Genomic DNA, 12,091 nt, shown 5'->3' with positions numbered 1-12,091 from the left:
TGGGACCCAGGGCTGGGCTGGGGGCGGTGGGCAGGGCAGGGTGGGGCTGTAGGGTGGCTCAGGGCGCATCATGAGAGGCCACATCAGGGGACTGGGTAGGGCTTCTGGGGAAGGATGTGGGAGACCGGCGGGGGGCGGGTGTCAGGAGGACCCTCTTCTTGGGCAGTGTCCTCTAGGTTTCTAGCTGGCTGGGACCTGAGGTAAATGCCCCTCACCTCACCCTGAGAAGTCTTGGAGTACAGGATGGGTAAGGAGGGTGGAAGGGGGCACGCCCCTCATAGCTGCCATTTCCCCATCCTACAACTAAGCTCCTCTTTGCCCACCTGAGCCTAGAAGCCCTTAGAGAGGTAGGGAAGGACCTGGCTGGGTGACCAGGGGGTCCAGGGATGGGGCAGGTCAGAAAACTTGCCAGGTGGAATTGTGGCCCCAGGAGTGCTTCCCTGACATCAGGGCTGTGTGGGGGTGGGGTGAGGTGGAGGTGGGGGTGGTGGTGAGGGGGCAGTGTGCCCGGGACCCTCGGGAAGGGCCTGGTGCTATGGCACCATGGAATGACAGATGAAGCCCTGACAGCCCAGCTATGCAGGTAGGTGGGGTAGTGGGACACTATCCCTCTCAAGCCCCAGGTTCCTTATCTATCAAATGGGGTGGTCGTCTGAGACCTGACAGAATTACTGTGTCTTGTGGTGAGCCTGGTGGGTTTAGGTCCAGTTTTCAGGGGGCTGGGGGCTTGGTACTTGCTGTCTTCCCAGCACCCAGCCCAGGGCCAGGACCGTGTGTGGCGTGGCGTGTGGTGAAAGAGAGTAACCCCAGTTGGGGGCTGCCTGGTTTCCCAACCCGTTTCTCCGCCAGACACAGGGTCCAGGCAGGCAGGGCTAAGGTGGCAGCTGCCTGGGAGGGCCCGGAGATGGTGACTTCCTGCCTCTCCTCTTCTCCATATTAGGTCGTGGGAAAGCATAGCCGGAGGACTTGCCTGAATCACGGGTGACGGGCCTGAAACCGGAGACACGCACACGCACACGCAAATGCAGACGCCCAGCATGGGGCTTTGGAGAAATGAAGCAAAGCCCCACAGGTGGGAGGGGAGGGGGCCCACAGCCACCTGGGAGCTGGCAGGTGGCCAGTGATGATGAAAGCCCAGGAGAATGGAAACAGAGGATAGAGCCTGTTGTAATCGCTGCACCCGCCCACTTGTGAGCCTATAAAGGAGGCGGGCGAGCCTCAGCGGCAACACACACCTCAGGCCCCTCTTCTCAAAAGCCCTCTTGCTCTGTGCTCACCTGCCGCCACCACCATGACCACAACCATCCGCCAGTTCACCTCCTCCAGCTCCATCAAGGGCTCCTCTGGCCTGGGGGGTGGCTCATCCCGCACCTCCTGCCGGCTGTCTGGTAGCCTGGGTACCGGCTCCTGCAGGCTGGGGTCTGTTAGTGGCCTGGGCAGTGCCCTTGGGGGTAACAGCTATTCCAGCTGCTATAGCTTCGGCTCTGGCAGTGGCTATGGCAGCAGCTTTGGTGGTGTTGATGGGCTGTTGGGGGGAGGGGAGAAGGCGACCATGCAGAACCTCAACGACCGCCTGGCCTCCTACCTGGATAAGGTGCGCGCCCTGGAAGAGGCCAATACTGAGCTGGAGGTGAAGATCCGTGACTGGTACCAGAAGCAGGCCCCGGGGCCCGCCCGTGACTACAGCCACTACTACCAGGCCATCGAGGACCTGAAGAACAAGGTGGGGCCTGCTGGGGAGAGGGGGCTTGTGGTGCCATGGTTTCTCCTCTACATCCCCTGCCCAATGCCTGGAGTCCAGCCTGGGGGCTGTTACAGGGACCTCAGGGGGCTTGGCCTCTGGGAACCCACCTGAGGGCTGCTCTGGGGCTCCTGCTGGGCCAGGGATAAGCAGGCCTCATGGGGCTCCTTTGAGCCTCAGTTTCTTCATGTGGAGGGCTGGGCTCACGAGGCACCTTTTGCCTTAGAGTAAGAGGGGGATTTGGGGCAATGGTGGGGTAAGGGGTCTGAGTGAATGCCTGATTATACCTGCTGGGAGGCGGAAGCAGGAGAGAGAGGGCAGGACCTCAGGAGGCCTCTTGTGAACCTTATTTGGGGATTTTTTTGGATTCCCCATCCCTCCTGCTGCCCCCTCAAGAATGAGGCTGAGCAGAACTGGCATGGGTGCGGTGCTGCCTTTGGGAGCTCCCGGGTTAGGGCTCATGACTTCTGATTTCAACCTACTCTTGAGTGAGGGCTCTTTTAGCAGCCCTATTAGGGAAGCTTCCCAGGGGCATCATCTCCCCAACTGTAACATGAAGGGGGGTTGACCATACCCCCTCTACTTTCTGGGATTCTGAGACAGCCTCTGTCCCAGGGGCACCCTCCCATTCTCTGGTCCTCTCGAATTCCTAGCCTGGGAACTCCCTGCGGCCGCCTGCTCTGGTTTAAGGCAGAGCCTGGCGTAGGGGTCTGTGTTGGGGAAGGCAGGTCCTGGGGGAACGGGAGGCAAGTTTCAGCACATCAGGCTCCCGCTGGCCCCACCTTTGTCAACAATTACAGCACAGAGGCTGGGGTGAGAAGGGAGCCTTCCTGGAGAAGGCAGCCGCTTCCTGGCCTCCAGACGGGAAGACCCATCTCAGAGCTCTGGTCTGGGCTGAGCCTCCCCAACCCCGTGATTTGACTACTCTCCCATCTCCCCAGATCCTCACAGCCACGGTGGACAATGCCAGCATCCTGCTGCAGATTGACAATGCTCGTTTGGCTGCTGATGATTTCCGCACCAAGTGAGCCTTCGCCAGTGGGCTGGGGAGGCGCTGGGAGCACCCTTTCTGGACTCCTCGGTTGCTTGTGGCATGGGCCAGGGGCTGGGGGTGGGGGAGTCCACCTCTCAGTCCAGGGTGCAGCAAACGCACCAAATTCTGAAGGTGGAAGGGCTTCGGCAGGTGATGGAAGAGAGGGAGGGGAGGAGTCAGGAGGCAGAGAGAGAAGGAGGAAGCCAGGTGGGGACTGGGCCTCGCCCTGCATGGTCCCAGGGCCCTGGGGCTGGAATTTGCTTCCTCTCCATGCCCTCACCATTCCTCACAAGCCCTTAGAGCCCTGGTGAAGGCAGGGTGCTGGCCAGGACCCGGACCTGCCAGTCCAAGCATCTAGACTGAAGTCCCTGGTTCCCTTTGCAGGTTTGAGACGGAGCAGGCCCTGCGCGTGAGCGTGGAGGCCGACATCAACGGCCTGCGCAGGGTGCTGGATGAGCTGACCCTGGCCAGAGCCGACCTGGAGATGCAGATTGAGAACCTGAAGGAGGAGCTGGCTTACCTGAGAAAGAACCATGAGGAGGTGGGGTGGAGGGGGAGCAGGTCAAAGAGGCTGCGGGGTGGGTGGCAGGGTTCTGGGGCTGCACCAAGGCTGAGACCGCAGGAAGGGCTCAGAGCAGGTGCTCTAGGGCTGGTCACCTTACAGGGCTGCCCTGTCTGCAGGGCCCTGATCCCTGGAGGTCTGGAGCCACCAAGCAGGGCAGCTTCTTTTTTGCTTCTCTGCATGCAGGGAACCTCCCAGGGCCCCACAGAGGCCTCTCCTGCCCACACTTGCCGCCCACACTTGCCTCCCACATGAGGACAGGAGCTAAGTGAGGAGGTTTTCTCCTTATCCCAGCTCAATCCCTTGAATCCGGGCCCTAGGTAGAAACTTGGAAATTAGAGGAGATATTCTGGGTACAGCCCTAAGAATGAGATTTTTATCTTTGGAGAGCCCTCAGTCTAATGGGCGAGACACCAAACCTGCCCTCAGGAAGCCTGGAGTCTGATAGCACTATACAGAGCAGGTGAATGAAAGTCATTAGGAGGGTCAGAGGGTAGAGGACAAGAGAACGTCGGAGGGGTTCCTGAGAGGGGTCTGGAGAGCTTGTGTGGGAAGGTTGGGAGTGAGAGATCAGGCTAGGCCTGGATGCCCATACCACAGTCCCCCTCCTCCACAGGAAATGAATTCCCTGCGAGGCCAAGTGGGCGGCGAGATCAACGTGGAGATGGACGCTGCCCCTGGCGTGGACCTGAGCCGTGTCCTGAACGAGATGCGTGACCAGTATGAGAAGATGGCAGAGAAGAACCGCAAGGACGCGGAGGACTGGTTCTTCAGCAAGGTGGGGGGCTACTGTGGGCCAGAGGCCTCCGCCAAGAGATGGGTGTAAGGACTGAGTCTCGACAGCAAGCCCAGTGCCTGGGATCTTGGGGGCACCTCAGTGAGCCACACAGACCCCAGGCTCACCCATTGCACCAACAGGCCTGGAGCTTGGTTAAAACGAGGATGTGGGGGGTGGGTGGGAAGATCCATTCAGGAATAAAGTCAGAGGGTAAAGATGCCGAGAGCTTCTACCTTTCCCTAAAGAAGTGAGGAACTAGCACCATGGACCAAGCTACTGCCCTGGCAGGTTCTCAAGTTTCCTATTCTTGTGCCTTCCACTTGGCAGGGATTAAAGATAAAAACTTAACATCATTTCAAAGATTTCGGGGCTTTGGGAAACGGGAGGCTGGGGAGAAGGCACCCCCCCACACACACACAGTCAGGTTTGGGAGGAAGCCTGAGAGGTTTAGCAGATGTCAGGAAGGTGACCAAGGCCAGGGGTGTTCTGGGGAGTGGGAAGAGCCCCAGGTGCCTGTCTGGGCACAGGATGGGCCCTGGGCTGAGCATATGGAGGGCGTGAGGGTCATCTGAGTTGGAGAAGGGATCCCAGGCTCATGTTGCACTATCCTGTGTCCTGTCTGCAGACAGAGGAGCTGAACCGCGAGGTGGCCACCAACAGCGAGCTGGTGCAGAGTGGCAAGAGCGAGATCTCAGAGCTCCGGCGCACGGTGCAGGCCTTGGAGATAGAGCTGCAGTCCCAGCTCAGCATGGTAGGGGGCTGCTGCCAGGCCTGGGGTGGGCTCAGGGCCCTGGAGGGGGCACTGACCACCCTTGCTGAACCCCGCTCCTCCTGCCTTCCTGTAGAAAGCATCCCTGGAGGGCAGCCTGGCGGAGACAGAGAACCGCTACTGCGTGCAGCTGTCCCAGATCCAAGGGATGATTGGCAGCGTGGAGGAGCAGCTGGCCCAGCTGCGCTGCGACATGGAGCAGCAGAACCAGGAATACAAGATCCTGCTGGACGTGAAGACACGGCTGGAGCAGGAGATCACCACCTACCGCCGCCTGCTGGAGGGCGAGGACGCCCAGTGAGTGGGGGCCTGGAGCCAGGGCTATGGGCCTGGAGTGAGGGTCGGGCTCTCAGATTCACATCTAATCTCCTCTCTCTGTTTTCTTTGCAGCCTGACTCAGTACAAGCCCAAAGAACGTAAGGATCTTGGTAGCTGGGAACGGGGGAGTACCCATCTGCTCCTTGCTGGGGGAGGGTCCCCAGGAACTCTAGAAAATGATGGCTGATCTTTATTAGGGCTGGGGGGAAGGGACCAGATAGAGATCAGGGTTGATGCTCAGGGGAATCAGATGAGGGAGACGCTGGTTTGATGGAGTCTGATGGAGGAGACATGGTCCTAGCTCTGGTGACTTTTATCTGACAGGGAGCTACGGACATGGTCTCAGGATCTTTGCTCTGAGACCCTATGGATGAGCAAAAGCCGTCTTGTCTCTGGGCTGGAGTCTGATGGGACACAGAGACATGGCCCTTGTTCTTTAGATCCAAGATCCTAGTCCTGGGGTATCTAGTCTAATGGGCGTGATGGGGACCAGGTTCTTAGCTTGGAGAGCCCAGTCTGATGGGGGAGATGGGAGCACAGTTCACGCCCTGGGGACTGCAGAGCAATGGAGATATATACTCCATTTGGTGGAGCCCCCCGTTTGCATGGTGCTGCTCTTATAGGACACGTGGGTCAGAATGACACCACCTGGGAGGCAGGACTCACACAGGGGCACCAGCAGAGGGACAAGATGGAAGGGAGGGAGTGGCGAGGCAAGGAGGACACGTGCGGATGTGATGTTGAGAGGCCAGCAGAGGCATGGACACCACGCGGCTGTGGGAAAGAGAGCCGGCTCTGCTCGGGGGCTGGGGGCTGAGCCAGAGTCTCTCAGCCCCTGCCAACCTCCAAGTGTCTGTCTCCTGCAGCTGTGACCACCCGTCAGGTGCGCACCATCGTGGAAGAGGTCCAGGATGGCAAGGTCATCTCCTCCCGCGAGCAGGTCCACCACACCACCCGCTAAGGGCTCTGCTCCCCTGGCCAGCCCCCCCAGGGCCCCTCATGGACCCTGCAGCCTCTGGCCTTCCTAGCCTTGGTTGCCCACCCCTGCCCCACAACATACACACACACGCCTCGATTTTCAGTCCCTTTCGTTTACCCTGCTGCCTGACCAATAAAGCCTGTTGACTCAGATGTGGAATGTCTCCTGGTTGTGGCCACTGAGGTGGGCCCTAGTGAGGGATGGGTGAATAAGGGGTGGGGTAATGGCGGCAAAGGAAGGAGTCCGTGGACACCCACTGTTGTTAGCTTAGAAGTTAGGGTCATCTCGAACCAGGGTAAAGAATAGGTCTGGGCTGATGCGTGGGGGGGCCATTCGGTGATCCGAGGGAGAGTGGTTCAGGCAGTGCCAGACACAGGGTGGGCTCAGCGTATGGGAGAGGGTCTTAAGCAGCCTCTTCTTCTCTTATAAGTAGGTCTGTGACCATGGGCAGTCACTTCCCCTTGCTGAGCCTCATTTTCTCATCCATAAATGGACGGGAAGTGCTCAGGTACAGGAGCCAGAGTCCCAAGGGATGATGCGTCCAGTCAATGGCTCCTCGAGTTCCCTCCTCTGAGAGGGGGCAGGGGGTGGGCAAGGACAGGAGTCAGGATCCTCTTGGGAGAGGCTTGTGGGGGGAGGAGGGGAGGCAGGCTGGGTGGTTTGGTTCCCCAGGGTACTCCCGTTGCTTCTAGAGAAGGCTGTGGTCCCCAGGCAGCTGTGGGAGAAAGGTGAGGCCTCTCTCAGGGACGTTTCCTTAAATGGTCAGCTGCTGCACAGGGTGCTGGGAGGGGCAGGTTGTGTCTGGGAAACAGCACCATCCCATTCAGCTCCAGCAGCCTGGAGGTGGGAAATTGCATCCTGGGGGAACCGGGACAGGGACAGCCCTGCCCAAGCCACTCCCTGGACCCTCTGGGTCCCAGCTCCTTTCAGTCTGGTGGCAGGCAGTGAGTGGGGAGGAGCCCGACACCTGGAAGTCTGCCTTTGAGCAAAGCCAGAAACCACTGGGTGGGGCAGCCTGCTTTCTTGGTTTTCTTCAAGAAGCGGGGGTGGATGGAAGGGTGCCCCCTCCCTCAGTTCACTGATGGGCCTGGGACTATCTGCTGCTGCAGAATCAGACCAGGGTGTCCAAACACCTGTTCTTACCTGGTGCCTGGAGACTGAGGGTGGGGCTCAGGGTGGGAAGGGGGCAGGAGCAGCCAAATCCGCCCCCTCCAGGCCTGGCACGGTGGGGGGCTTGGGAGGAGCAAGGTGGAGCAGGGGCATGAGTGCTATGAAGTGGGCAGCTGGGTGGGGGGGCTTTGGGCAGGTCCCAGGCCCTTTCTGGACCTCAGAAGCCACAGCAGGCCAAGGGTGAGGTGAACCCCAGCTAAGGGCCCTCCCGGCTCTGATACCGGGGATGGGGAAGACAGCTGTGCCCCATGGCAGGGACTACTGGCTGGCATCCAGGAACCTGTGCCTACAGAGGCAGCTGTAGCACTCAAAGCAGGCTAGGTGTGCAGGTTTTGCTCCATCAGAGGCTGGCGCCTCTCAACTGCCTGAGCAGCAGTCAGGGCAAGGATAGAGGGCAGGTGGGAGGCACGGTACCTCCTAGGCCCCCATCGCACATCCGGCCACAACCAGAAGAACCAGCCCTGGACCGAGGGTGGCTCATCCAGAGGGTGATCTCATTTATTTGAACAACTGTCCCAGGAAACAGAAAAGCTCCGGGAAGAAGTGCCCCATTGTGCAGATGGGGACACTGAGACTCTGAGGAGCAGTGACTCAGCCCTTGCCTGGAGCCTGGCATGTCAGGGGTGGAGCAAGGCTGTGCTGGGAAGAGGAGCCGAGAGCCCTGCCTCCTGCCCAACCCCTGGCTCGTAGGCAGCAATTCTCTCCCAGAAGACACCTATCAGTAGGGTTCACTCCGGCTGATGCTGTGGCTGAGAAAGGGTCAGAGTGTGGGGCTGGCCAGAGACAGGCTGGGGTTCACCCCTCTGCTCGGAAAGAAGCCCACAGAGTGAGGGCGGGGGTAGCTCAGGAGGCCATAACGGAGGAACAGCCAGGTGTGCTGAGAGCTGAGCCAGTAGACACAGTGGCTGCAGTGCTGGGGTTGGGGCTCTGTAGGAGATAGTCCTGGGCCCAGAGAGGGAAAGCCCCACTCTTTCCAGAAGTTCTCAGCCCAGGCCTGGGCAGGTGGGGCCCACAGGGTAGAGTGACTAGGTGTGGGCACCTGTGGTCCCCTTGGCGAACATTAGCGGCTTTATTCAGGTACCCAAAGCTGACCTAGGCTGCTGGGGACGTTGCCGGTAGCTAGGCTGGGAGACCCAGCTGCTTGCAGTTCATCCACACCCAGCCACCCACGGCACAAAATGTTTCGCCCCCTACCAGCAAACTGGTCTGTAACTGCCCTCGGCACCATTTCACATGCTCTCGTATGCTGGACACACACACACACACACCTGGGTCCCAGGCTCGGGCCCTGGGCCAGTGGCAGCCACCCCTTGACTCTTCCTCCAGAAGGGTGACCTGGCAGTGCTTCCTGCAGGGAGATAACATGGCAGTGACACCGTCCGTGGCATGACACCTCTCTGTGTCTGGGTCTGCATGGGGCCTGGGGGAAGGGAGACACAGGTCCTGGCCTGCAGGGACCCCAGCCTAGGGGCTATGCGCAGGGCACAGTGGCGGGCTGACAATACTCCCTCAGCCCTTATTCGGTGCAGGTCTCCTGTGCCACCTCAGGCTGTGGGTGGCTGAGGAGGACAGTTCCGCCACCAGGCACCTGGCTGAGGCTGTAACTGAGCTTTATACCCAGCCACGGGCTTCCCTGAGCGCCCCTTGGTTGTGCAGATCATTGTGAGGGGCTGTGGCAGCCGCCGCCGTCCTTGGAAAGGGGGCATCAAACATGGGAGAGGGGAGAGGACCACCTTGGGCGGGCTTGGCGCTCACAGATTCACCCAGATCCTGGGATTAGTCATGGGGCCAGAACCTGGATCAGGGATATACGTTTACTCCCAGAGAGCCCGCTCCCTCCTTGCAAGCCCCCTCATCCCATCACATCCCGAATACACAGGATTGGGATTGTCTCTGCACCCTCTCTCCCCACCAGACAATATGCCCCCCCCCCGCCCAGGCTGCTTTTCTCGTTTTTTTTTGCACCGTGTGCACATAGTAGGTGCTTTATAAATATCTGTGAATAAATGCAGTATGGCCACCAGTCTGTGCCAGTGCTTTAGTTATTTTGCCTCTTATATGCCTGTTGTTGGGAAAGGGCCAGGAGAGCAGTTTCCAGGCTCTCCACCTCACATGGAAAGGTGCTGGCTCGGTTATTAGATAGCCATCAGCTGTAACCAGTTTGCCATTAGCTACTATTGTTTTGCATATAACTGCCATGGCTGCGGGAGCAGGTGTGGGTGTCACGGATGGTGCAGATCCTGTGGATCCTACTTCCTGTGTCTCTCCCAGCGGCCAGCGAGACTGTGGCGCAGGAAGACCCCTTGTTGGGGTATTGACGGATATTTGCTTCTCGTGTCTCGACCAGCCGTCATCGAGAATATAATATAATGGTACGAACCCCCTATCTGTGGCTCCGTTGTTGCTCCTTTTCGGCCTCACCGAATCCTGCGTTCATCTGCCGGGAGCTGAGCCCCGGCACGACACCTGTGAAGTAGTGCTGATTGTCTCCTTTCCTAGAGGAGGAAATTGAGGCTCAGACAGGCAGGAGGACTTGCCCAGTACCTGGCTCCCGTTTGCCCAACCCCAGGTTGCTCTGTCCTGGCTCATCAAGGCTGTTCTCTCTTCATGCTGCCCTGAAGCCCATGGCTCTGGCTGTCACCAGGGACTGGGGGGGGGGGTCCTGCAGCAGCGTCCTCTCTCCCCTCAGTCACCCTGGGGACTCCTTCCCCTGGCTGGTCACCAAAAAACCATCCGCAGGATCAGGCTTGTCCCGGCGAGGCTGAGGCCGCGGGCCGGAGCAGGGCCTGGGGATCTAGATGGGGTACTGCTGAGCAGTCAGGTTTGGAAATCGCAGCAAGTTGAGGCGTGGTGTTGGCCAATAATACTTCCCGGCCAACTCTAGAGTGAGATGACCTCACACCTGAGATGGGGTGGGCAGAGGAGAGAGGAACGGGGCCCCGTGGGGAAAGGGTCTCATTGCCTGGAAGGGGGACAGCTGGGTGGGGGTTGGTGCTCAGTGCCCACCAGGCCTGGCGATTCCGGCTCGCAGTAACCTCAGGGCAGTTGTAATAGAGGAAATGCAACCCCTCGCCGCTTCTCTGCCAGTTCAGATTTTCTGAGGCCCAGCTGGAGCCACACCTGGTTACTCCAGGCACCTCCTGAAGAGGATCTTAGAGACAGCCCGCTCCTTCAATGTTGCAATGTTGGGGCTCAGAGTTGGTAACTTCACCCAGCTGCATCCCCGTGAGCCAGGCACCTCAGGGCTGGGCATGTGTGCAATCCCCTCTCCCCCACTCTTCCGGGAACGGGGGTGGTACAGCGATCCAATTAGAAAGGAGGAGGAAGGTGGGCTGGGGGCCGAGAAGGAGGGCCCCCGGAGACCACTGGGAGAGTCAGTGTGGACCTTGGTTAGGGTGCCAGAGCTGGGTTTGAGGCCCTGCTCCTCTGCCTCCATGCTGTGTAACCTGGGACAAGTCTTTCACTCTCTGGCTGGGGCTTGGTGGCTTTTGGTGACCTCAAAGGTCGTTTCTAGTTCTGAGGGTGATGAGTCTGTGTTGGAACTGAACTTTAGGCCCATCCTGACACCTGGGACAGTAGGGTTTTTGTCCAGGATTCCAGGGCCCCTTTGCCAATTTTTGGGACTGGGGTAGGGGAGCATCAGGTTCTCTCTCCCAGGCCTAGCCCCGAAGGCATGTGCTGGGCACCAGCTCCGCTCATATCTCTGGGTCCTGTGCCCAAAAGCCAAGTGACTGATGGGACACAATGTGGCAGTAACAAAGCCCTGGGTATGTTGAGGCAGAGAATTTCCTGCCCCAAGGTTCAAGGTGGTATCGCCCAGCAGAGCTCAGGCTGAGGCAAGCTCTCTTTTGGTTCCTCTCACCTCCACAGAGGTGTTTCAGAGCAAGGACGGTGGCCAGCTCTGTGAGTCACCCTTCAGACCACCCCGAGGAGGCCTCTGTTTTGGGGTCCAGATCCCCCACTCCTGCATCCAGCCCTTGGGCCAAGGCCATACCCACTGTGGGCAGAGCTCCACCCTGGCACCATGGGGAGGTAGCTGATAATGGACACACTTGGTCCCTGCCTGCAAGGCACTGGGGGAGAGTGGAGATGCCTGAGCTCCGGGTTCTAGTCCCAGACTTGTGACTTTGGGCAAATCTCCCCCTCTTTCTGTTTTTCTCTCTCTCCTCTCCACGTTACAGGATGAATGCAAGACAGTGATGTCTATTGGAGATGCACAGAGAGATGGTTCAGGATGGTGGAGAGAGCTCGAGCTGGGCAAGCAAACAGGGCTTCAAACCTCAGTCCCCCCATTTCCTGGGCTCTTGGGAAGCCCAGGTACCCTTCCAGTTCCCGTGTCTGTGAACTGGTGGCAGGAATAGGCCCCTCACAGAATGGTGGGCACATGTAGGGCACTCTATACAATACTTGAACATGGCAGGCGACTAGAGAGCCACCTTCCCCCTTCTCAACCGAATGAATGAAGCTGCCAAGCCCAGCCAGGAATCTGTGGACACGAGAGAAAACTGTTGGGAACTGAGCCTCAGATACAGTACGGGGACTCAGAGGTCCATGGTGGGGTCAGGGGTCACTCATGGCACTAGTGGCAGGAGAGGGATTCCCTCCCATCACAGTTGACAGTGGGTGTCGGTAATTGGGTGGATCAATGCATTGGTGGTGGGTGGTTCAAAGGGCGAGGGTGTGAGGGTGCAGAGGGGAGGGCAGGGGTGTGGGAGGGAGGCACCAGACAGTTAGAGGTGGG

At 59.1% G+C, this 12,091-nt stretch overlaps 1 protein-coding gene across 1 annotated transcript; it reads left to right on the top strand.

The window, feature by feature from the left end:
• The first annotated feature begins 522 nt into the window (after positions 1–522).
• Positions 523–6,276, top strand: KRT17 (keratin 17). The gene is made up of 9 exons (XM_019666981.1): positions 523–583; positions 941–1,723; positions 2,683–2,765; positions 3,159–3,315; positions 3,953–4,114; positions 4,740–4,865; positions 4,960–5,180; positions 5,274–5,299; positions 6,068–6,276. Exons 2-9 carry the CDS (start codon positions 1,292–1,294, stop codon positions 6,160–6,162), a joined length of 1,302 nt encoding a protein of 433 aa, XP_019522526.1. The 5' UTR covers positions 523–583; positions 941–1,291; the 3' UTR covers positions 6,163–6,276.
• The last annotated feature ends 5,815 nt before the right edge of the window (positions 6,277–12,091 follow it).

Source organism: Hipposideros armiger, unplaced genomic scaffold, assembly GCF_001890085.2.
Source record: "Hipposideros armiger isolate ML-2016 unplaced genomic scaffold, ASM189008v1 scaffold_482, whole genome shotgun sequence".
Taxonomy (NCBI): domain Eukaryota; kingdom Metazoa; phylum Chordata; class Mammalia; order Chiroptera; family Hipposideridae; genus Hipposideros; species Hipposideros armiger.
Note: the sequence above shows the minus strand (reverse complement) of the source record. Positions and strands in the feature narration are given on the sequence as shown.